The 26,850-nt window shown below is 45.9% G+C and overlaps 1 protein-coding gene across 1 annotated transcript in view; it reads right to left on the reverse strand.

The window, feature by feature from the left end:
• The window catches only part of UST (uronyl 2-sulfotransferase), a 229,214-nt gene that overhangs the window by 2,032 nt on the left and 200,332 nt on the right, over nt 1-26,850 (reverse strand). Inside the window, exons 6-7 of the mRNA XM_075267888.1 lie at nt 4,900-4,997; nt 727-884 (exon numbers count right to left, since the gene is read on the reverse strand). Of these exons, the coding sequence (XP_075123989.1) occupies nt 727-884; nt 4,900-4,997 (256 nt within the window). The remainder of the gene's footprint in view (nt 1-726; nt 885-4,899; nt 4,998-26,850) is intronic.

Here is a 26,850-nt window from a genome sequence, read left to right on the forward strand (position 1 = left end):
GACACTGGAGAGAGACACACAACTGAACACTAGGGTGAACAGTTACCCAGTGAGTAATGTGCATTGATCCTATTCTAGTAATATTACCCAATATGTACTTGCGTCTCTGCATCAGATCTAATTCTGGGCAGGAAATTTTGCTTGGGGCTCATACATCATAAGTTATGCTTCCGTGTGCAAAATTGTATTTATATAGGGGTGTGCCAACTGAGCTCACTTCACCGATATGTTAAGGGCTTAAACATAGTTAAGTTCATGGAAAAAACCCTTTAAGCTAAGGCCCCATGTAGCGGGCCACAGTCAAAAAGTGCTGCAGGAAAAAACACTGCGGATGCACATCACATTTTTGCTCACAGCGCTTTTCACAGAAAGTTTGAAGAGTTTTCCTCTGTGGACTTTCTGCTTCAAATATACCTATACCGAAACCGCCAGCGTTTCTGTAGGTATAATGGACATACTGTGATTTCCAAAAATGCAGCGGTTTTGGAGATTGCAGCACTTCTGCTGTGGGTATTTTTCTGCTATGTGTGGTTGGGATTTGCTAAGGACCCATGTTGCGGAAAAGCAATTTTTTTGTTTTAGATTTTGCCGCGGTTTTTCCAGCCAAACATAGTAGTATAATGGAAGCTCTTGTACTTCTCCCTCCTCCTGAACCCGCTCTTAGCATTGGCTCAGAAAACGTTCTATTTATGCTAACATGTTAAATAAATAGAATGGCCCATGTACCTGGATTTTTATAAATGCTCATGACATCCTTGAAGTAGTGAGGTAAAAATCTTTCCAACAAAAGCAGAACATCTTCAAGCTCCTCCAGAATTCCAACAAGAAGGAAGTTTTCCTTTACATTCTGCTTTGCACGTTCCAAGGCCCACTCACCAGGATCCCTAGAGGGAATACATGTATGAGCAATTAGATATCATAAATCATATTTTCTGAAAATAACCGTGGCAGAAACACATCACAATTTTTCACAGGAAGCCCACAGATTTTTCCTGCAAATAATTTTCTGCAATGTGTGGATGGGATTACTAATGCTGCGACTCTTTAATACACTTCCTCATGTTATGGTGACCTTCAACCATATAATTATATTCATTGCTGTTTAGTTCCTCCCCCTTATAAATGTCTCCCCCATTATATAAAATTGCCCTCCTTATAATAGCACACATATATTTAAAAGCTCCCCTTAGATATAATTCCTCTCTTATTATAGTGCCCCTTATGTATAATAGTTCCTCCATTATAAATACTAGTCCCCTTATATTTAATAGTTCCCCTAATATAAATATTAGTCCTCCTATAAATGATAGTTTGCCCCCTTAGCAGGTAATCCCGTTCCCTTACCAGAAAATAATAAATCTTGTACTCAAACTACCGCACTCCCTCGATGAGCGGAGCACCCAGAGATTCTCCCTGTAGTAGTGGCACAGGTGGTGCGATGCAGTGATGTCATCACGCCACCTATGTTGCAACATCCTTTGCGCTACCGGCAGTCTTCTATGGCAGAGTAGACACTTTTCAGCTCCCTGTTCTATAGAATTAAACAGTATCGGCGTGCACAGCACAGTACACCAATACAGCTGTGGAGCTAAGAGCCTGATGCTCTGGGTCACGTGGACCTCTTTGGGAACGGGGGCCCTGGGCAATTACCCAATTTGTCCCCCTCCAACGCTGGCCCTAGTGAGCGTACCTGCCTGGTGACGGATAGAGGAGCGGTGTCTCAGTTCCTAAGACCAGACCCCAAAGGGGTTGCAACACACAGTTTGAGAACCGCTGCACTAGAACAACTTGCAAATGGCCTCAAATGGCAATTGTGTGGGGAAAATTGCCACTCTGTACATTCATTTCTGTAAAATAAATTAATGCAATTCTTGAAGAGCGCAGTTTCCATAATGGGGTCACAACTCAGGAGATTTCACTTTTCTTGTATTTTAGGGACTCTGCAAACCAAGTCATTTAAATTTGTGCTCCAAAAGCCGGATACCACTCCTTCCCTTATGCACCATGCTGTGTGCCCAAACAGCAGTTTATGCCTACATATATAACATTAATTGGGTTATCCCGAGTATAAGAATGTGGGAATAAGCTGTTTGGGTAGATAGCAGGGCGCAGAAGGAAAAGAGTGCTATTTGATTTCATAATAGTGCAGATGTAGATGGTTTGGTTTGGGGTGTCATGTAATGTTGGCAGAGACCCTGCTAGTGCAGTGTAATCCCCAGGAAGTGACCCCATTTTTAAAGGGGTGTAGTGAGCATTAGTATTCCAGATGTGACTGCACAGATTGGGAGGGCATTTTGGGGAGTCAGCTTTGGTAACTTTTTCTTCACAAACTATAAACCTAGGGTGTACACTATACGCTCACACAATTTATGCATTTCCCTTACTGAAGGCAGTTTTGCCCCAAAGATGTGGTCATCTTCTGTTGATGTAGCTCTTTGAGGCGGGACTCAAAGGCAGTATTTCAAATGAAATGGAAAACTGTCTAAATTTCAACTTGATGTGTTTCTACACTCACCGGCCACTTTATTAGGTACACCTGTCCAACTGCTCGTTAACACTTAATTTCTAATCAGCCGATCACATGGCGGCAACTCAGTGCATTTCGGCATGTAGACATGGTCAAGACAATCTCCTGCAGTTCAAACCGAGCATCAGTATGGGGAAGAAAGGTGATTTGAGTGCCTTTGAACGTGGCATGGTTGTTGGTGCCAGAAGGGCTGGTCTGAGTATTTCAGAAACTGCTGATCTACTGGGATTTTTTCACGCACAACCATCTCTAGGGTTTACAGAGAATGGTCCAAAAAAGAAAAAACAGCCAGTGAGCGACAGTTCTGTGGGCGGAAATGCGTTGTTGATGCCAGAGGTCAGAGGAGAATGGCCAGATTGGTTCGAGCTGATAGAAAGGCAACAGTGACTCAAATAGCCACCCGTTACAACCAAGGTAGCCAGAAGAGCATCTCTGAACGCACAGTACGTCGAACTTTGAGGCAGATGGGCTACAGCAGCAGAAGACCACACCGGGTGCCACTCCTTTCAGCTAAGAACAGGAAACTGAGGCTACAATTTGCACAAGCTCATCGAAATTGGACAATTGAAGATTGGAAAAACGTTGCCTGGTCTGATGAGTCTCGATTTCTGCTGCGACATTCGGATGGTAGGGTCAGAATTTGGCGTCAACAACATGAAAGCATGGATCCATCCTGCCTTGTATCAACGGTTCAGGCTGGTGGTGGTGGTGTCATGGTGTGGGGAACATTTTCTTGGCACTCTTTGGGCCCCTTGGTACCAATTGAGCATCGTTGCAACGCCAAAGCCTACCTGAGTATTGTTGCTGACCATGTCCATCCCTTTATGACCACAATGTACCCAACATCTGATGGCTACTTTCAGCAGGATAATGCGCCATGTCATAAAGCTGGAATCATCTCAGACTGGTTTCTTGAACATGACAATGAGTTCACTTTATTCCAATGGCCTCCACAGTCACCAGATCTCAATCCAATAGACCATCTTTGGGATGTGGTGGAACGGGAGATTCGCATCATGGATGTGCAGCCGACAAATCTGCGGCAACTGTGTGATGCCATCATGTCAATATGGACCAAAATCTCTGAGGAATGCTTCCAGCACCTTGTTGAATCTATGCCACGAAGAATTGAGGCAGTTCTGAAGGCAAAAGGGGGTCCAACCCGTTACTAGCATGGTGTACCTAATAAAGTGGCCGGTGAGTGTATGTTATGCTGTTTATAAAATAAGGTTATAGGCGATATCCACATAATTGCACTCTTGTTAGCATTTTACACAACTTCCTAACTTTTTTGGATTTGCTAATTTTGTACCATAAAAACATTTTTTGGGAGAAAAGAATTGCTTTACCATTTTTGTATCTATTTTTTTTTAATTTTCTCTTCAACAGAACTGGTTGAAGGCTTGTTTCTTGTGAAACCACGTTTCATTTGTATTATTATGGGGTAGATAGGACTATCAATTTTATTTATTTCATAAGATCACTGCATTAGTGGTTGATTGATTCTTTCTCTCTCTGATATATACAGTATCAGGCATAGAGATAGTCGAGACCTTTAAGTACCTGGGTGTGCTCCTCAATAATAAACTGGACTGAGCTGATCACATGGATGCGCTGCACAGAAAGGGCCACAGCAGACTCTACCTGCTCAGGAGGCTGAGGGCCTTTGGAGTCCAGGGGACACTTCTTAGGGCCTTTTTCAACCCTGTGGTTGCTTCAGCCATGTTCTTCGGTGTGGCCTGCTGAGGAAGTAGTATACCAGCCAGGGACAGAAATAGACTTGACAGGCTGGTTAGAAGGGCCATCTGTCCTGGGGACTCCCTTTGGTGCCAGTACAGGTGGTGGGTAACAGAAGGATACTGTCCGTAGTTAGCTCCATACTGGAGAATAAATCCCACCACAGGTATTCTTCACTCCAAGTGTGAAAAAGAGCACTATCGGAGGTCCTTCCTCCCAACTGCAGTCAGGCTACATAATCTACATCAGTCCAAGTGAAGAGCACTCTGTACAGAGAACTAAATGATCCCGAAGTCTTCTATTTTTTTTTCTTTAGCGGCTATGACTCCTAGTATTTTTCTCCTATCTGCTATTCTGAACTATGTGTCTCTCTTCTGTAATATATTACTGTTATTATCCTGTATCCATATTATCTATGCTGCTGTAACACACTGACATTTCCCCATGGTGGGACTATTAAAGGATTTTCTTATCTTATCAAAAACCCCTGTCTATCCAGGGCAACATAGTGGCAATAGCCTTCTGAACTTCTCTTCCATGATGTAACAAAATTAGACTTTTGTACAAAACCCTGTATTCCTCCGAGTTTGTAAGCTAGAAATAGTTTTCTTTGACATTTGAAGAACTATATTTACCTGCATTTAGGATGTTGACCACAAAAATATGGAATAATATAAAATAGTCTTGGATTGGAACACTCTGCATAATTTTCCAGAATACATTCATTGATATCCTGAAAAAGAAAGTAATGTTGTTAAAAATGTCAAAATAAACAGACGCTTAGCAAAAAAAATGGAATGATATCATAGTAATCTTAATAGCACCCCCCCCCCAAAAAAAAAAAAAAATACAGTCACCAGGTCAAGTATAAAAAAGAGTCTTCAGTAGTTGATACCTTTTTTTAATGGCTAACTAATAATGAACAAAGGATGGACCTTTCCGTGTCAAAACATTTCTGCAATGAAGATCATATCACCAATGACATGAAAATTTTGGTTTTAAGAGGAAATTTCAAATCTAAGAAAGACAGGAGGATTTATGAGTACAAGCTCATGACCCTGTTTAATACACTCCAGGAAGGGTTGAATCTGTCACATGGGTTTATGGCCTCTTACAAGAATCACTGATCTGAAGCAGCCATAAAAGACCACTCTTTGAACTGATAAGAACCTTGGGAACTGATGAATTGTTTACTTGTACGTACCAATAACTTTCCACCCTTCCACCTAAAATTATATTCCTATGTGTCCTTCTGTACATAAATATGAATCCTTCAGAAATTGTTTTTAAATTTACCTGAGGAAGAAGCCAAGAACTTCGAAAGCTTGCAATTAGAGATGAGCGAGTAGTATTCAATCGAGTAGATATTCAATAGAATACTACAGTATTCGAAATATTCGTACTCGATCGAATACTACTAGCTATTCGCAGTAAATATTCGATTCAGAACCAGCATTAATTGGCCGAATGCTATACAGTGTATAGCATTTGGCAAATCAATGCTGGTTCTGCAGCAGGCTCGTCCTTGCTAGTCAGGAAGCAGTCTCCATTGTGGTCCGATCTTAGACTCCGCCTCCTCACAGACGAGCCTCCGGGAGAACCAGCGTTGATTGGCCGAATGTTGTACACTGGCCAATCAACGCTGGTCAATGCATTCCTATGAGAAAAAGTCAGCTCCCTTGTAACAGCAAGCTGCCAGCTCTCCCGACTAGCAAGGACGAGCCGGCTGCAGAACCAGTGATGATTTGCCGCAGACTCGTCTTTGCTAGTTGGGAGAGCTGGCAGCTTGCGGTTACGAGGGAGCTTACTTTTTTATCAGTGCAACTGCAAGCGCTGTGCAGTTAAAGCGCACGGACCCCATAGACTTTAACTGCACAGCGCTCCTCCTAAACACTGTCCTCCTGCTACTCGTGGACTTGGTGGCTCTCCTTTAGTCGAATAGTGGTTTCCCCTGAAAGGGGCTTTTTTCCCCATAGACTATAATGCAGTACCGCACCTCCCATGAGGCGACCTGAAGGGGGGCGCTTCAGGCGGCGCTACGCCAGGGCCTCAGGGAGGGCGGCATTTTTGCTAACCTAAGCCAGTCCAGGACAAGCTGTCCCTTATCCCTTATCACCCTTATCACCATGATGATGGTCTCCATTTCCCCCTTGCGCCTTAGGTCTGCTGCACTCCATTTAACCCCAGAGTGATCACTCTGGCTGAGTTTATTGTTTCTGTTGTTCTCAGTTAATGTTTCTTCCTCCCCACAGTGCTGCTTTTACATTGACTATGTATATGCTCACCTTGAGCCCCTGTCTGACCCTGCTCTACCTGTGTTTTTCTGTTTATTTGCAATATGTTTATAGCTCCCCCTTGAACCCCCCATGTGTAAGATTGTCTCACATAATGTAAGGGGATTTAAATACCCATCAGAGGTCTTGAAAAGAACTACTTCAATATGAAAAACTGAAACCCAACATTCATCCCCACCTCATTCCCTAAGTATTTTCATTCCCACTATACTCTCATAGGCCATGCCCCCAATTAGACTAAGAGGAGAGGATAGCAGTCTTTATTTGGACCTCTTTCCCTACTGGTTAATAGTACAATAGTGGACCCCCAAGGTCGTTAAATTGCTTCTCAATGTCATCTTTATGGCCACTACCTATGTCTGGTCGTCTCCCATACCCCTACTAAATCCCTGTGGGTTTTTTCATGAATTGTATGCTTTACTAGAAGAATTATCAATAGATACAATACAATAGAATAATTTGGTGTGGGGATTTTAATTTCACTGTTAATGCCACCTTAGACTACTCCTTTCCCTCTCTAGATAATCTTTTCTCCAAAGCTAAAGTTGAGATCTGCTCTGCCCTACAGTCCCTTAGTATTGCTGATGCAAGGCGTGACTTTAATGGGATACGGAGAGAAGTATACGTATTTCTCCCCTGCTCACAACCATTACTCTAATAACAATAGGATCCTCTGCATCTAAATGCTTCCTGATTTTACTTGATAGAGGTCCTACCTCTCACTATACATGTATGTGTTGCGGCAAGTTGACTCCATAATGCTTCATGAAAAAATGAACGCCATCATTTCTGATACCCGTCCAATTTTTGATAAAATTTGGGTGCCCTGGATTAGGTCCAACATCCCAGGTTTGCCATATTGTCTCCAACTATAATTTTTATATGATAAAGTGGGAAGTTCGTTCTCCTTTCCTTGGGCAGGGTCCCTCTACTCCAGGGGTCTCAAACTTGCGGCCCGCGGGCCAACTGCGGCCCTCGGGACGAAAGTTTGCGGCCCCCGCGCAGCTCCCTGCATGTCCCTCTATAGTCATCTTTCGGCCGGCACACTAAGACACGCCTCCAATAGTCACGTGACATTTGACGTCACACATAGGTCCTTGAGTCTTAAACTTCAGCAGTACTAGCTTTCCACTGATCACCCATCGCTTTTATTGCTGTTATAACAGGGTGATCAGTGGAAAGCTAGTACTGCTGAAGTTTAAGACTCAAGGACCTGTGTGTGATGTCAGACGTCACGTGACTATTGGAGGCGTGTCTTAGTGTGTAGGCCGAAAGATGAAGAGATGTAGTACTGAGAGGAATGTGAGATGGAGTGTGTGTGTCAGTGTGTGTGTCAGTAACCTAGGGGCAGAGATGGAGGGGGGGACATGAACCTGGGGTTACAGATGGAAGGCGGAGCATGAAAATGGGGGCAGATGAAGGGGGTATCTGAAATTGGGGCAGATGGAGAGGAATATGAAACTGGGGGCAGATGGAGGGATGACATAAAACTGGGGACAGATGGAGGGGGGACATAAAATGGGGCAAATGAAGGGGGATATCAAACTGGGGGAGAAATGGTGGGGGGAGATGAAACTGGGGGTAGATGAAGGGGGGCACTTAAACTGGGGACAACTGGAGGGGGCATTAAACCGTAGGAGTAGCTGGAGGGGGACCTGTCTGCCTCTAGTTGTCCCCAGTTTATTGTCACTGTCCACCTACCCCTACAGTTTAATGTCTGCTTCTAGCCTCCCGAGTTTAATTTCCCCCTCTAGTTACCCCCAGTTTAATGTCCCACTTCAGCTGCCATTAATTTATTGCCCCCCTCCAACTACCCCCACTGTTTTATGTCCCCCTCCAGCTGCCCCAGTTCCATGTCCCCTCTAGTTTCACCCAGTTTAAACTGGGGCACCAGGAGACGGACCTTATACTGTGGGGCAGTTAGAAGGGAACATTATAATGTGGGGACATTTAGTGTACGGGTGACTGTAGGAGGATTATAATGTGTGGGGGCACATGGAAAATGAATAAGAATGGATGGAGTCATCATAAAATTGGGCGGAGCTAAATTTGTTGCTGCGAGCATAGCGTGTGGAAAACCTGATGCGGCCCAGCCTCACCCAGACTCTATCTCCAGCGGCCCCCGTGTAAATTGAGTTTGAGACCCCTGCTCTACTCCCTCACTCTAAGCTCTGTGTATTGCAGCATTACTCCCTTCCCATATGTTAGCTGTTGGTTATTGTTTTCTATTAGAGATGAGCGAACAGTGTTCTATCGAACTCATGTTCGATCGGATATTAGGCTGTTCGGCATGTTCGAATCGAATCGAACACCGCGTGGTAAAGTGCGCCATTACTCGATTCGATGGGACAGGAACTACGACACCGGTGACGTTGAAAAAAGTAGGCAAAACCCATTGGCTGCCGAAAACATGTGACCTCTAATTTAAAAGAACAGCGACGCCCAGCTTCGCGTCATTCTGAGCTTGCAATTCACCGGGGACGGAGGTTTCCATCCAGTTAGCTAGGGCTTAGATTCTGGGTAGGCAGGGACAGGCTAGGATAGGAAGGAGAAGACAACCAACAGCTCTTATAAGAGCTAAATTCCAGGGAGAAGCTTGTCAGTGTAACGTGGCACTGACGGGCTCAATCGCCGCAACCCAGCTTTCCCAGGATCCTGAATGGAATACACTGACAGTGTATTCCCGTATACCCTATATATACCCCCGATACCCGTTCCAACGGTGTGCCCCCCCACCTTCACCCCAGAAATACACTGCAAGTCCCCTAGCAATAGAATTGGGGCTATATACACCCACTATTTTTGCTACTGCCATATAGTGCCATTGTCTGACTGGGAATCCAAAGAATATATTGGGGTTACATATAACTTCAATTCCAGGGAGAAGCTTGTCAGTGTAACGTGGCACTGACGGGCTCAATTGCCGCAACCCAGCTTTCCCAGGATCCTGAATGGAATACACTGACAGTGTATTCCCGTATACCCCATATATACACCCCAAATCCCCGTTCCAACGGTGTGCCCCCCCACCTTCACCTCAGAAATACCCTGCAAGTCCCCTAGCAATAGAATTGGGGCTATATACACCCACAATTTTTGCTACTGGTATATAGTGCCATTGTCTGACTGGGAATTCAAAGAATATATTGGGGTTACGTGCACCCACAATTTTTGCTACTGGTATATAGTGCCATTGTCTGACTGGGAATTCAAAGAATATATTGGGGTTACGTGCACCCACAATTTTTGCTACTGGTATATAGTGCCATTGTCTGACTGGGAATTCAAAGAATATATTGGGGTTACGTGCACCCACAATTTTTGCTACTGGTATATAGTGCCATTGTCTGACTGGGAATTCAAAGAATATATTGGGGTTACGTGCACCCACAATTTTTGCTACTGATATATAGTGCCAGTTTCTGACTGGTAATTCAAAGAATATATTGGGGTTACGTGCACCCACAATTTTTGCTACTGGTATATAGTGCCAGTTTCTGACTGGGAATTCAAAGAATATATTGGGGTTACGTGCACCCACAATTTTTGCTACTGGTATATAGTGCCAGTTTCTGACTGGTAATTCAAAGAATATATTGGGGTTACGTGCACCCACAATTTTTGCTACTGCTATATAGTGCCATTGTCTGACTGGGAATTCAAAGAATATATTGGGGTTACGTGCACCCACAATTTTTGCTACTGGTATATAGTGCCAGTTTCTGACTGGGAATTCAAAGAATATATTGGGGTTACGTGCACCCACAATTTTTGCTACTGGTATATAGTGCCAGTTTCTGACTGGTAATTCAAAGAATATATTGGGGTTACGTGCACCCACAATTTTTGCTACTGGTATATAGTGCCATTGTCTGACTGGGAATTCAAAGAATATATTGGGGTTACGTGCACCCACAATTTTTGCTACTGCTATATAGTGCCAGTGTCTGACTGGGAATTCAAAGAATATATTGGGGTTACGTGCACCCACAATTTTTGCTACTGGTATATAGTGCCAGTGTCTGACTGGGAATTCAAAGAATATATTGGGGTTACGTGCACCCACAATTTTTGCTACTGATATATAGTGCCAGTTTCTGACTGGTAATTCAAAGAATATATTGGGGTTACGTGCACCCACAATTTTTGCTACTGGTATATAGTGCCAGTTTCTGACTGGTAATTCAAAGAATATATTGGGGTTACGTGCACCCACAATTTTTGCTACTGGTATATAGTGCCAGTTTCTGACTGGGAATTCAAAGAATATATTGGGGTTACGTGCACCCACAATTTTTGCTACTGCTATATAGTGCCATTGTCTGACTGGGAATTCAAAGAATATATTGGGGTTACGTGCACCCACAATTTTTGCTACTGGTATATAGTGCCAGTTTCTGACTGGGAATTCAAAGAATATATTGGGGTTATGTGCACCCACAATTTTTGCTACTGCTATATAGTGCCAGTGTCTGACTGGGAATTCAAAGAATATATTGAGGTTACGTGCACCCACAATTTTTGCTACTGCTATATAGTGCCATTGTCTGACTGGGAATTCAAAGAATATATTGGGGTTACGTGCACCCACAATTTTTGCTACTGGTATATAGTGCCATTGTCTGACTGGGAATTCAAAGAATATATTGGGGTTACGTGCACCCACAATTTTTGCTACTGGTATATAGTGCCATTGTCTGACTGGGAATTCAAAGAATATATTGGGGTTACAAATACCCTCATTTCTTGCTACTGCCATATAGTGCCAGTTTCTGACTGGTAATTCAAAGAATATATTGGGGTTATGTGCACCCACAATTTTTACTACTGGTATATAGTGCCAGTTTCTGACTGGTAATTCAAAGAATATATTGGGGTTACGTGCACCCACAATTTTTGCTACTGCTATATAGTGCCATTGTCTGACTGGGAATTCAAAGAATATATTGGGGGTTACGTGCACCCACAATTTTTGCTACTGGTATATAGTGCCATTGTCTGACTGGGAATTCAAAGAATATATTGGGGTTACGTGCACCCACAATTTTTGCTACTGGTATATAGTGCCATTGTCTGACTGGGAATCAAAGAATATATTGGGGTTACGTGCACCCACAATTTTTGCTACTGCTATATAGTGCCAGTGTCTGACTGGGAATTCAAAGAATATATTGGGGTTACGTGCACCCACAATTTTTGCTACTGGTATATAGTGCCATTGTCTGACTGGGAATTCAAAGAATATATTGGGGTTACGTGCACCCACAATTTTTGCTACTGCTATATAGTGCCATTGTCTGACTGGGAATTCAAAGAATATATTGGGGTTACGTGCACCCACAATTTTTGCTACTGGTATATAGTGCCAGTTTCTGACTGGGAATTCAAAGAATATATTGGGGTTACGTGCACCCACAATTTTTGCTACTGCTATATAGTGCCAGTGTCTGACTGGGAATTCAAAGAATATATTGGGGTTACGTGCACCCACATTTTTTGCTACTGGTATATAGTGCCATTGTCTGACTGGGAATTCAAAGAATATATTGGGGTTACGTGCACCCACAATTTTTTCTACTGGTATATAGTGCCATTGTCTGACTGGGAATTCAAAGAATATATTGGGGTTACAAATACCCTCATTTCTTGCTACTGCCATATAGTGCCAGTTTCTGACTGGTAATTCAAAGAATATATTGGGGTTATGTGCACCCACAATTTTTGCTACTGATATATAGTGCCAGTTTCTGACTGGTAATTCAAAGAATATATTGGGGTTACGTGCACCCACAATTTTTGCTACTGGTATATAGTGCCAGTTTCTGACTGGTAATTCAAAGAATATATTGGGGTTACGTGCACCCACAATTTTTGCTACTGGTATATAGTGCCAGTTTCTGACTGGGAATTCAAAGAATATATTGGGGTTACGTGCACCCACAATTTTTGCTACTGCTATATAGTGCCATTGTCTGACTGGGAATTCAAAGAATATATTGGGGTTACGTGCACCCACAATTTTTGCTACTGGTATATAGTGCCATTGTCTGACTGGGAATTCAAAGAATATATTGGGGTTACGGGCACCCACAATTTTTGCTACTGGTATATAGTGCCATTGTCTGACTGGGAATTCAAAGAATATATTGGGGTTACAAATACCCTCATTTCTTGCTACTGCCATATAGTGCCAGTTTCTGACTGGTAATTCAAAGAATATATTGGGGTTATGTGCACCCACAATTTTTGCTACTGGTATATAGTGCCAGTTTCTGACTGGTAATTCAAAGAATATATTGGGGTTATGTGCACCCACAATTTTTGCTACTGGTATATAGTGCCAGTTTCTGACTGGGAATTCAAAGAATATGTGGCTGTTTACGTGAAAAGGGCCCAGATCGTCGATACTAATTATAGAGAAAATAGTCCAAAACATATTTGGGTAAAAAAAAATCACAATTTTGTTTTATGCAAAAATTTTATTTAAAAATATGTCAAGTTTACAAATTTGTTGAGACTTTTAAGAATTTGTACACTTTTGGTGCAGATTTCGTTAGAATTAAAGTGACAAATTAAATCGACGATCTGGGCCCTTTTCACGTAAACAGCCACATATATTGGGGTTACGTGCACCCACAATTTTTGCTACTGCTATATAGTGCCATTGTCTGACTGGGAATTCAAAGAATATATTGGGGTTATGTGCACCCACAATTTTTGCTACTGGTATATAGTGCCAGTTTCTGAGTGGAAATTCCCCAAATAATTTGGGGATTCATTCACCCTACATCTCAGGCTCTTGCCATATTCTCCCAGGTTGTCAGTGCTGCACCAGCTCGTTCCCAAACAGCTCGGCCCGAAAAACACATTACCTATATAGAGGATTTGGACAATGAAGACAACATGTTCTAAATCTAATGTCTGCACCTTCTCCAGAATTAAAATAAAGGCAGCGTTTAACTTTGAAATAGCACAAAGGAAGATCTTATCAGCTTGTCTCATGACATGCTACTAAAAAGTGTCATTTGTGTATCTTAATGTAAATATAGTTGTATAAGCTTTTTGGGTTTTAGGCACTGCCAAGTTATTTATTACCACCCGCTCCCTTATAATGATGATGACGCCAAAGTCACTGTGGGTGTTCAGAGCTCACAGCTTCGGTTGACATTTGTCTTGCTCTCTGTCGGTACCAGCTGTCTTTTTGGATACCGTAAAGTTATGTTGACTTTATTAACAGCTATAGAAGCTTTAGCCAGGTTGTGACGGTGTGTAACCCTAACAACACTAAGTGGGATACACATTAATAGTCAGTCTATGTACGCTAAACGTATCACTGAAGTAATTTTTTTTCCCTCTCCCCTAATATAAGAAAGGAACAGACATTAGACCTAGACCGGGGTTCGAGGCTTGTAAAAATCCAGTATTATTTGTTCTTCATTATGTGAAATATGTGTTGAAAAGCAACCCAAGATGAAGTCAGCCATGTGTGCCAGTGTGTTACTTGGCATGCCTTTGCTGGCCCCAACTGTAAGGGTCACTCTCCATTTCCTCCATTTTCCACTCCCCTTCACACCATTTGTGGTGAAGCAATGGGATGCACTGAAGTGCACCCTCTAGCCTCGTGTGGGACAGGGACATCAGATGCCACTCCAACCCCCTCGTCTTCCTCCGCCAGCCAACGGTGCGAAGATGAGAGGAGTGTGCTCTGAATGTTTTCTGCCTAGCAGAGGCTAGTTCTCACTTACGAAAATGGCCCCACTTTGACCTGTATATCAGGCACAATGGTGTAGGTTTCAAAGAAACATGGCACCAACAAGTTGAAAAACGTGGGCCATGCGTGGACCGTGTTTGAGTCTGGCAAGCTCCAGATCTGCTACCAGGTTCCAGCCATTATCACAGGCGCAAAAATGCCAGGCCCCAGGTGTAGCAGGGAAAAAAAAATGCCATCTCAGCCAGGATGGCATCCCTGACCTCGGAGGCACTGTGCTGTCTGTCCCCCAAGCTGATCAGTTTCAGCACGGCCTGCTGACATCTCCCCACGCCAGTGTTACAGCGTTTGCCGCTAGTAGCTGGGGTGGAGGTTGCAGCATCGTAGGGTTTCAGTCTACTCCTGCCATGAATTTTGGCCTGGGAGAGGAGATAGGCCACCCCAGTTTGCACCTGGGGACCAGACTCCACCACATTCACCCTGCCTGTCATTAAAGATAAGCACTGCAGCATCCCTGACCACAGGCGCTTGTCCATGTGTCGGTGGTCAAGTGGACCTTGCAGCAAAGCGCAGAGCTCTGGGCCCGACTGATGTTATGGGACACATGCAGGCGCAAGGCAGGGACAGCACACCAAGAGAAGTAGTAACGGCTAGGCCCAGCATAGGGAGGTGCCCCAGCTGCCATCTGCTGACGGAAGGCCTGGGTATCCAGAAGCATAAACAAACACCAACATCTCCAGGGCCAGCAGTTTATCGATGAGGCTGTTAAAGGCTTGGGCATGGGGGTGGGTTGTGTTGTATTTCTGCCTGCAATGAAAAGCTTGGGAAATGTGGAGTGGCTGGGAAGAGGCGCATGATGGTGCAGGCCAAAAGGGTGCATGAGGGTGAACTCCCCAATGTGTCAGAGATAGGTGTGTAGGTGTCCTTGCATCATATACTTGCACCATATTTGGCTTTGGAAGTTAATTTTGTGCCAAAAAGTGGTTAAGACAGCGATCCCACAGCTACTCCCGTTACACTGTCTATTGACAACTCCAGCACTGAAGTTACCATCTGTGGAAGTGGACCACCACTTCTAAGATCCCAAAGGAAGCAGGCAAGAGATGTGCAGTGCAGAAAAAAAGATGAGAAAATAAGTGTAGGCTGTAGAGCACAGAGGGATCGGAGAGGACAGAGCTGGTGTCGGCCAGGTATTCCCACAACATGCGCCTATACTTGTCCCTCCTGGTGACACTAGGCCCCTGAGTGGCAGTAATTTGTCCAGGGGGGCCATTAACGTGTTCCAGACCTAGGAATAAGTCTTCCAACAGGGTAGAGTTTTGCATGCCTTTGCTTCTACCCACTGTTTTTGCTGCTTAGCTTCCCTCCACATCTACACTGCTTTCGCCCCTAAACATCACCCCAGTTTATGCATCTGCTTCTACCCTGTTTTTTTGTTGAATTAGCTTCCCTCCACATCTACACTGCTTTCGCCCCTAAACATCACCCCAGTTTATGCATCTGCTTCTACCCTGTTTTTTTGTTGAATTAGCTTCCCTCCACATCTACACTGCTTTAGCCCCTATACATCACCCCAGTTTATGCCTTTGCTTCTACCCAGGTTTTTTGTTGATTTAGCTTCCCTCTACATCTACACTGCTTTAGCCCCTAGACATCACCCCTGTCCATGTGGGGTCGGTGGCCTCGTCATCCACCAACTCCTCTTCCAATTGCGCACTGCCCCCTTACTGCAAACCGCACATGACCACAGCTTGCCCTGATGGCAACTGTGTCTCATGATCCCCACTTAGGTCCAGACAAGTCGGTGGTGGGTCCAAAACCCCAAAATTGGAAGGAAATGGCGGATGCTGCAGTATTTCTAACACCTGTTCCTGGTGCTCGGGCCTGGTCTGTGTTGTAACCTGCACCCTGCTTAACGCAGCTGCCATATCCGGAGTTGTGATGAGCGCATGCTGATGTTTCGTGTCCAGTGCAATGGATGGGATGGGATTTCACATAAGTCTGCCACCCATGGCCACTCATGGTTGAGCAACTGAGGGAGTTGACTTTGACGAACCCGAGGGTTTTGGAGTTGGAACTACATCAAAGGTCTGTGCTGCTCACACACTCTGCTCAACACATGATATGTTTAGTGCCAGCAGTGTGGAGACGTCGCACAACAGCCGTTGTTCCAGCAGGTACAGGCGTTGTAGGAGTGCATAGAGGCTAGCAGCGGCAACTATAGACTTTAAAAACTATCCGCACAAGCGCCACACTTTCACCAGTAGCTCAGGAACATTGGGGTACCTTTTTAAAAAGATTAGCAGCAATGAGTTAAAAACGTGGCCCAGGCATGGAATATGTTGCAGGCTGCCAAGCTACAGAGCCGATCCCAGGTTACGGCCATTATCACACATGACAACATGCCTGGGCCCAGGTGCAGTGGCAAAAACCACATTGCTGTCTCATCGAGGATGGCATGACTCACTTTGTAGGCAGTGTGCTGTCTGGCCCCCAAGTTGATGAGCTTCAGCACGGCCCGCTGACGTCTCCCCACACCAGTGTTGCAGCGTTTCCAGCTCGTAGCTGGGGTCAATTTAACAGCGGAGGAGGGTGGTGTTTCAGCCCTCCTCCCAGGAATGTTGTGTGGGGAGACAAGTCAGGCCACCACATTTTGCGACCCGGTCCACGCCTCAACTACATTCAACCACTGTGCCAAAATTGAAAGGTAGCGTCCCTGTCCGCATGCACTTGTCCATTCGTAACTGGTCACGTGGAACTTTAGGGCTAAGCGCTGAATTTAGGGACCGCCTCATGTTTGGGGGAAAGTGCTGGTGTGGACGGCACAGTGCGGTGGCGCAGTAGACACTCTGCCCAAAAAGGGCAGAGTGTCCCCCAGCCGGGATTCCAACATCTCCTGGGCCAGATTTCTTGAGATGAGGCCGTTGAAGCCTTGGGCATGTGGGTGGGTTGCGCTGCACTTTAGCATGAAATGAAAGGCTTGGGAGATGGGGAGTTGCTGGGAAGAGGCGCATGATGGCGCGGGCAAAAGGAGAAATGGCAGGAAAAGGTGAGGATGAGGGTGAACTCCCCAAAGTGTCAGAGGCAGATGTGGAGGTGTCCTGGCTGCTGGTCTGGACTGCAGCGCCAGCCCTGTCAACAGTGGGAGAGGCAGTGTCCACCAGGTCAAACGACGATTATCCTGCGCTTGCTCTCACCCACTGAGCCCAGGGCTTGCCTTCCAAATGATGGCACCCGCAAGAGGTGGTGAGATTCCTCTCTGCAGATCTCCAACCCATCTTGGACTTGCAAATTGCACTAAATTTGTCATGTAACTGACATGTATATGATGAGTCTATCCATTGTCTGTTCATTTTGGTGAAAGTCAGCCTGTCAGCTGACAGACAGCTGTGCTTGTCAGTGATGATGCCACCGGCTGCTTGTACCCCCAGTTTTTGCTGCTTAGCTTGCCTCCACATCCACACTGCTTTTGCCCCTACACATCACCCCTATCCATGCCTGTGCCTCTAGCCATAAGTCTGCCACCCATGGAAACTCATGGTGCAGAAAGTGAGGGAGCTGACTCTGAGGAACCCTTGGGTTTTGTAGCTGGTACTCCATCAAAGGTCTCTGCTGCTCACACACCCTGCTCAACATACGGTATCTAGGGTTAGAGCGTGTGGTGACCTCGCACAACAGTAGGTGCTTCAGGCAGATGTAGGCCTTGCTGGAGTGTATTGCGGCTAGCTCCAGGTACTGTAGACTTGGGAAAGTGGGTGTCCAAGTGCCGCACTTTCACCCTTAGCTCAGCTAATTTGGGGTATGTTTTTAAAAATCGTTGCACCACTACATTGAACACGTGGGCCAGGCATGGAACGTGTTGGAGGCTGGCAAGCTCCAGAGCCCTCCAACAAGACAAAAAAGCCTGGCCCCAGGGGCAGCGGGGATAAACAAATTGCCATCTCATCCAGGATGGCATCCCTGACCTCAGTGGCAGTGTGCTGTCCGTCCCCCAAGCTGATGAGCTTCAGCCCAGCCTGCTGACGTCTCCCCACACCAGTGTTGCAGCGTTTCCAGCTCGTAGCTGGGGTCAATCTAACAGCGGAGGAGGAGGGTGGTGTTTCAGCCCTCCTCCCAGGAATGTTGTGTGGGGAGACAAGTCAGTCCACCACATTTTGCGACCCGGTCCATGCCTCAAGTACATTCAACCACTGTGCCAAGATTGAAAGGTAGCGTCCCTGTCCGCATGCACTTGTCCATTCGTAGCTGGTCACGTGGATCTTTTGGGCAAAGCGCTGAACTTAGGGACCGCCTCATGTTTGGGGAAAAGTGCTGGTGTGGACGGCACAGTGAGGTGGCGCAGTAGCCAGCAGGCCCAAAAAGGGCAGAGTGTCCACAAGCTGGGACCCCAACATCTCCTGGGCCAGAATTTTTGAGATGAGGCCGTTGAAGCCTTGGGCATGTGGGTGGGTTGTGCTGTACTTTAGCCTGGAATGAAAGGCCTGGGAGATGGGGAGTCGCATTGCAAAGTGTGTAAACCACACTCAGTTTGTCCTCGACCTATACATTTAGAAATTATCTCCCCCAGCGAGGAACGTGGCCTCGATGGGGGAATTTTTCTAAGGAAGCTAGAAAAGAGGGCATCTTGGGCCTTGCTGGCTCAGGTCTAGCTTCTGTCATGCAGCTGTCTTCTGCCTCTGGACATCCCTTTGCCTCTAGCCACCTTTTTCCCTGCTTAGCTTGCCTCCACATCCACACTGCTTTTGCCCCTAGACATCACCCCAGTCCATGCCTTAGCTTGTACCCCCAGTTTTTGCTGCTTAGCTTGCCTCCACATCCACACTGCTTTTGCCCCTAGACATCATCCCTATCCATGCCTCTTCCCCTAGCCATAACTCTGCCACCCCTGGAAACTCATGGTGCAGAAACTTTGGGAGCTGACTTTGAGGAACCCTTGGGTTTTGTAGATGGAACTCCATCAAAGGTCTGTGCAGCTCACACACCCTGCTCAAGATATGGTATTGTAGGGTTTCAGCGTGTGTGAATGACGGACAACAGCCTGTGTTTGGACAGATGTAGGCCTTGCTAGAGTGTTTTTAGGCTAGCAGTGACTCCTGTACACTTGCAAAAGTGGGCGCACAAGCGCCGCATTTTCAACAGTAGCTTCGGTACATTTGGGTATGTTTTCAAAAAACGTTGCACCACTAAGTTAGACGTGGGCCAAACATGGAACGTGTTGGAGGCTGGCAAGCTCCAGAGCCGCTACCAGGTTCCAGCCATTATCACAGGCTTAAAAATGCCAGGCCCCAGGTGTAGCAGGGAAAAAAAAATGCCATCTCAGCCAGGATGGCATCCCTGACCTCGGAGACACTGTGCTGTCTGTCCCCCAAGCTGATGAGCTTCAGCACCGCCTGCTGACGTCTCCCCACACCAGTGTTTTAGCGTTTGCCGCTAGTAGCTGGGGTGGAGGTTGCAGCGTCGTAGGGTTTCAGTCTACTCCTGCCATGAATTTTGGCCTGGGAGAGGAGATAGGGTACCGCAGTTTGCACCCCGGGACCAGACTCCACCACATTCACCCTGCCTGTCCTTAAAGATAAGCAGCATCCCTGACCATAGGTGCTTGTCCAAGTGTCGGTGGTCAAGTGGACCTTGCAGCAAAGCACGGAACTAAGGGCCCACCTGATGTTGAGTGACACGTGCTGGTGCAAGGCGGGGACGCCACACCGGGAGAAGTTGTGATGGCTAGGGACGGCATAATGAGGTGCCACAGTTGCCATCAGGTCCGGGAAGGCGGGAGTTTCAACAAGCCGGAACGCCAACCTCTCCTGGGCCAGCAGTTTAGTGATGTTGGCGTTCTAGGCTTGCGTGGGTGGGTGGTTAGCGGTGTATTTCTGCCGGCGCTCCAATGTCTGAGAGATGGTGGGTTGTTGTAAAGATGCCTTTGATGGTGCAGGAGAAGGAGATAAGACAGAAACAGGGGAGGATGAGGGAGAAGTCAACAAAGTGGCGGAGGCAGATGAAGTGATGTCCTGGTTCGTCCTCTGGAGTGCATCGCCAGCACTGTGAGCAGAGGCAGTGGCATGAACGGCGGGCGACGTTTGTCCTGCCGTTGCTGCCTGCCACTGATTCCATTGCTTGGATTCCAAATGACGGTGCATTGAAGCGGTGGACAGGTTGCTCTTCTCAGGGCCCCTACTTGATTTCGAGAGGCAAATTGTGTAGACGACACTATATCTGTCCTCGGCGCATTCCTTGAAAAAACTCTACACCTTCAAGAAACGTGCCCTCGATAGGGGAGTTTTTCTGGGCTGGGTACAAAAGGGAACATCTTCGGACATTCCGGGTCTGGCCTGGCTTCGGCAAAGCAGCTGACCTCTGCCTCTGGACATGTCTCTGCCTCTAGCTACCCTTTTTGGTGCTGCACCTGCCTCAACATCCACACTACTTTCCCAGCTTGACATCCGCCTTGTCCAGGTGGGGTCGGTGTCCTCGTCGTCCACCACCTCCTCTTCCAACTCCTGTCTCGCCTCCTCCTCCTGCACAATGCGCATGTCAACTGGCTGCCCTGACAGCAACTGCGTCTCATCGTCGTCGATGAGGGTGGGTTGCTGGTCATCCGCCACCAAATCGACCGGAGATGGAATGGAGGAGACTCTAGTGTTTGAGCATCTGGACACAGATACTCGTCTGTTAGGTCCGTGGAATCGCGAAATGGAGGGGCAGGTTGCGGTACAGTCAAAGGAAGGGAGAACAGCTCTGGGGAGCAGGGACAGTTGGGGTTATTGTTCTGGGAAGATTGGGAATTTTGGGTGGAAGGAGGACAAGACTGTTGGGTAAGAGGAGGTAGAGGCTGACTGGCTGGTGGACAATGTGCTTTAAGCGTTATCCGACAGCCATTGCAAGACCTGTTCCTGGTTCTCGGGCCTACTAATCTTTGTACCATTCAGCCTAGTTAATGTGGAACTTTTGTGCAAAGCGCAGAACTTAGGGCCCGCCTGATGTTAAGGGACACACGCTGGTACAAGGCTCAACTCACCCTAAGTGCCAAAAACACTGCTGGTGCAAGGCTCTACTCATGCCAAGGGCCTCAATCTCTGCTGGTAGCTCAGCTTAAGGTCCTGTAACTTTGTTTGGAAGGGCTCATGTTAAGGGCTAGAAAAGTGAATTTTGGAAGGTCTTACCACATCACACACACACACACACACACACACACACACACACACACTCAAAATGACAGTTAAGGGTGAGGGCTTTTGGATTTCCCATTGTCTATTCCATCCGTGGTTGTCATGGGGAACGTGATTTAAAGGGGTGGTTGTTACTGTTTGTTGAGCTTAAATTGGGGTTTGTGTCCATCCATTTGGGGAGTAAAGAAGGTTTCCAGGTATTTTCCCACTTTGATAGAGGTTTTTTGGAATGTGTAAAGTGTGTAGTTGTTAGGCTGTGATGTTGGGGTAATAGAGGGTCTTTGGTGTGTTAGATGCCCCCAGACATGCTTCCCCTGCTGTCCCAGTGTCATTCCAGAGGTGTTGGCATCATTTCCTGGGGTGTCATAGTGGACTTGATGACCCTCTAGACACGGATTTGGGTTTCCCCCTTAACGAGTATATGTTCCCCATAGACTATAATGGGGTTCGAAACCCGTTCGAACACACGAACAGTGAGCGGCTGTTCGATTCGAATTTCGAACCTCGAACATTTTAGTGTTCGCTCATCTCTATTTTCTATATCTTTTTATCTCACTCCCCGTTTTTCAGGTGTGTTTTCTGTAGCTCTGTCAGAATTCTCTCACATTTTGTATGCCTTACTTCGCAATCTGCATTGATTATGTGACTACTTTCGTGTGTGCCTTATGTTCTGCATTTATGTTATCTTTAAACAAATACCTTTTGAAAGTAAAAAAAAAAAAAACATTAAAAGAATAAGTCTAAAAACCATAAAACTCTTAAATCTCTGCCAGTGTTGTTAGTGCATTAAGTGTCAAATTAGAGTTTGCCAAATTTGTAATTCTCACTTGGTGAAAAAGAAACAGGAAGAACCATGGTAAGGGTGCATTCACACGGAGTAAAATGGAGTGTAATTTGGAGCGTATACGGAGCGTATACGGAGTGTTTACGTAAACGCTCTGTAAACGCTCCGTAAACGCTCCAAATTACACTCCATTTTACTCCGTGTGAATGCACCCTAAGATTTGGTTGACAGATAACTAGATACATACATGAGTAAACAGATAGATGGAAAGGTGGTAATGGTCATAATAAAAAGTCATATGATAGATATCATGAAGAACCTGTTTCTTTTTCTAAAAACTTTTGCTTAGAGCTGCTGAGACAATCCTATCTCCTATACCTGATATTTTATATGTACCATGTGACTTTTTATTATGATTACTACCACTGTTTTTTCTATCTATTTATCTATGTATTTATTCATTTATTTATGATTACGTTTTATCATGTTTTGATTATTGATTTTAATTCTAGTATTTGTCTGTGACGCTGGGTTCACACCTGCGTTCAGGGTCTCCGTACTATGGTTTCCGTCTTCTGCATGGCAGAAGACGGAAACCATAGACCGGGTCCGGCCGTGCGCGGCGGTGAGCGTTTTAGGCTCTCCGCGGCAAAACCGGATTTTTTTATCCGGACACAGAGTAGTGCATGTCCGACTCTGTGTCCGGATTATAAAACCCGGTTTCGCGGCAGAGAGCGCAAAACGCTCACTGCCGCGCACGGCCGGACAGCTTTCTCACCCATTCAAATGAATGGGGAGAAAGTCTCCTGCAGGCTTCCGTCTCCTGCATCTGTTTTATGCAGGAAACGGAAACCTGCAATAAGGACCGAACAACGCAGATGTGAACGAGCCCTTACTGTATATTTTAGTGGCCTGAAGAAGACACCCGCCCGGTGTCGAAACGCGTAGTCGTTTTAAGCTGTTGTTCATGTCCTTGGAGCAATAAAACAGAACCAATTCATCTTAACCTTGCATATCGTCATTTCTATTTTTCAAGTCTATTACGGATTTTGCTGCCTTTAGCGCTCTGCCAGTTCCCGGTTTTTCTATATATCCTTTCCATTTTTTCACCACCCACTGTGTGGGACGGTGTACGGGTAAGAGCTGCAATTGGCCCGGTGGGCTCCTGACTGGAGTCTACTATTTCCACCAGACGGGCGCCAGGTCACCCTTTTTCAACTTCTCTTCGAATAGATATTTGGCATTGCCAAAGTTAGTAAAGTGGTGGTGGGGGAGTTGGAGTCGAGGGGGGAGAGTATGGGGCGGAGGGGGGTTGGAGTCGAGTGGGAGATTATGGGGGTGGTGGTTTGGGGTATAACAGTCTGTGGAGTCTCATCTTCCTCTTGTTTGGTGACAGCTGGACACATATTGGGCAGCGATCTCCACAGTGGCCTCTTCTTCTCCCAGTAGAATGTAGAGTTTCCTCTTCTCGTCTGCAGATATGAAGTCTGGGATGTGGGCAGAGAGTCTTTGGAAGTAGACGGCCCTCACAGCTGAGTATTTGGTGCAGTGTAGCAGGAGGTGGGTCTCGTCTTCTAGGGCCCCCTGGTCACAGTGCTGGCACAGTCTGTTCTCTCGTAGCTTGTACGTCTGCCTGTGTCGCACTGTCTCCATCTCCAGGTTGTGGGCGCTTAGTCTGTACCGGCTCAGGGTCTGTCTGTGTTTGGGGTGGCGTATTCTCTCCATGTAGGTGGCCATGTTGTAGTCTCTTTGCAATGACTGGTACACAGTGAGCTTCTTGGAGTTATTTATTGCGCTTCTCCATTCCTCGATGTACCGCTATTTGTCTCTCTCAATGACTCCTTTTATTTGAGCCTTGTTCAGGGCATGTTGGGGGTTTTGGCTTGGCAGATGGCTGATGCTTGGTTGGGGGGTATCAGTTTTTCTCGGGGCTCTGTGGCTCAGCCAGGCTTGGTGGTGGTAAGAGCCAGGGCTGCTGCCCTGTATGCGAGTCCAGAATGATAGTGCCCTTTTCTGCATGGTGAGCCTTAGGGGGAGTCTGCCTAGCTCTGCCCTGCAGGCCATGTTGGAGGTGTTGCGATGGACATGGAGTAGGTACTTGCAGAACTCCAGGTGGAAGGTCTCTATTGGACTGGAATCCCACTTGGACTGGTCTGGGTAGGTGGCTGGGCTCCAAACCTCACTGCCATAGAGAAGGATCAGAGCGATGACTGCATCAAATATCTTCATCCAGACCCTCACCGGTGGTTTGAGGTGGTACAGTTGTCTTCTGATGGCGTAGAAGGTTCTGCAGGCTTTTGCTTTCAGGGTTTCTATTGCTGCTTTGAAGCTTCCTGATTGGCTGAGCTCCAGCGCCAGGTAGGTGTAGCTGTTGGTTTTCTCCAGTGTGGAGCCGTTCAGTGTGAATTGTGGGGTGGGGGCTTTGTTGTGGCCCTTCTTCTGAAATACCATGACTTTGGTCTTCTTGTGGTTGATGGGTGGGGCCCATGTGGTGCTGAATTTTTCCAGCACTGACAGGCTTTCTTGGAGGTCTTTCTCGGTGGGAGACAGGAGTAGGAGGTCGTCAGCGTATAGCAGGAACTTCACCTCCCGATTGTTCAGGGTGAGGCCTGGGGTTGGTGAGGCCTCCAGGGATGTAGCTAGTTCATTGATTTAGATGTTGAAGAGCGTTGGGCTCAGGCTACAGCCTTGTCTGACCCCTCGGGCCTGTTGGAAGTATGCTGTCCTTTTCCCATTCACCTTCACACTGCACTGGTTTCCGGTGCAAAGACAGGTCTTTTGTATTTTTGTGTACACTTCGATTTATTGTGTTGTCATTTTTGGACGCCACTGTGTATATTGTTCTTCTTCTGAAATACCATGACTTTGGTCTTCTTGTGGTTGATGGGTGGGGCCCATGTGGTGCTGAATTTTTCCAGCACTGACAGGCTTTCTTGGAGGTCTTTCTCGGTGGGAGACAGGAGTAGGAGGTCGTCAGCGTATAGCAGGAACTTCACCTCCCGATTGTTCAGGGTGAGGCCTGGGGTTGGTGAGGCCTCCAGGGATGTAGCTAGTTCATTGATTTAGATGTTGAAGAGCGTTGGGCTCAGGCTACAGCTTTGTCTGACCCCTCGGGCCTGTTGGAAGTATGCTGTCCTTTTCCCATTCACCTTCACACTGCACTGGTTTCCGGTGCAAAGACAGGTCTTTTGTATTTTTGTGTACACTTCGATTTATTGTGTTGTCATTTTTGGACGCCACTGTGTATATTGTTCTTTTTCATCCAAACACGGCATTGCATATTTATGCTAAAAAGTTACACTTTTGTATCTGTCCATAGCAGATTTGCCCAGAGCATTGTGAAACATCCAATTGGTCTTGGGTAAAGTTGAGATAAGCTGCAAATGTTTTTGAATAGCAATAGCTTCCTTCAAGAACACCATTTTTGTTCAGTGTTTCACGAACACATGAATAGAGGTCTTTGCAGCCTATAGCTTCATTAGTACTGTAGATCTTACACTTTAGGTTGTTACCATTGGGATCTTTCTCAACTACTTTAGGGCTGGAAGTAACTTACGTCTGTGCATGAATGTTTATGGGGTGGGTAAGGTAAGAATGGACATCTTTTGAATGAGCAAGTGTATGATCCGCTTTACAGAGATATACCGTTACATACATAATTTTAGTGAACAGTCTTTCATAGAAGTTACCACTAGAGGTCAGTAGCTTGCTATTCCAAAAAAGTTTTAGTTACCATATCTACTTTTAGTATGCATTGTGTCAAATTAAAGCAAGTGAAACCTTAAACATTAGAACCTTGTTAAATCGCATATGTATGTGGTGCAGCCACAAATTAAGCACATTATGTATTTATAGCTGTACTACCATTTAAAATTCATTAGGGAATTGTTTAAGACTAGACACACAAGCACACTTTTAAGCTGAAGCCCTGTGTAGCGCGCCACAACCAAAAGGTGCTACAGGAAAAAAACACATTTTTTTTTCCCGCATCACTTTTTACAGAAAGTCTACAGTGTTTTCCTCTGCGGACTTCTTGCTTAAGTTTTTGTTTTAATATTTTTCTGTAGTGTGTAAATGGAATTAACCAGGTACTGTAAGGTACTGTAAAATGCTGTGTTTTTTGCTGCAGTATTTTCGCCACGGCAAAATCGTGCCATTTAAGCTACGTGAGGCACTGGTCTTAAAACTGCTCGAAAATTGCGGTTCAAAATATATTTTAAAGAGAATCTGTCACCAGATCATCTATAAAAAATCTAACCCTACAAACAGTTAGGTTAGGGTCACCTGAAGACGGGTGTTTTCCCCATCTTGATCTGTGCCTCTACTCCTGTCATATAGCTGTTTTTTTAGATATGCAAATTGGATGTTTGGAGCAATGAAAACATTAACGGAGCACAAAAATGTTAAGCCGTTCTATCTGCCCACTTCTCCCATTTTTCCCTGCAATGATTGACAACGTCAGGCAGTTTAGTTGAAATCCTGCTTGGCAATTTTCAATCACGGCGGGAAGATGGAGGGAGGTAGAAGGCATAGCCTTTTGGGGCAATGGTGATAACCTTGGTGCTCAAAACATCTAATCTGCATATTTAGAAAAACAGCTGAATCTTTGGAATGGAGGCAAAGAGAAAAGACTC

The sequence above is a fragment of the Leptodactylus fuscus genome, chromosome 3 (assembly GCF_031893055.1).
Source record: "Leptodactylus fuscus isolate aLepFus1 chromosome 3, aLepFus1.hap2, whole genome shotgun sequence".
Taxonomy (NCBI): domain Eukaryota; kingdom Metazoa; phylum Chordata; class Amphibia; order Anura; family Leptodactylidae; genus Leptodactylus; species Leptodactylus fuscus.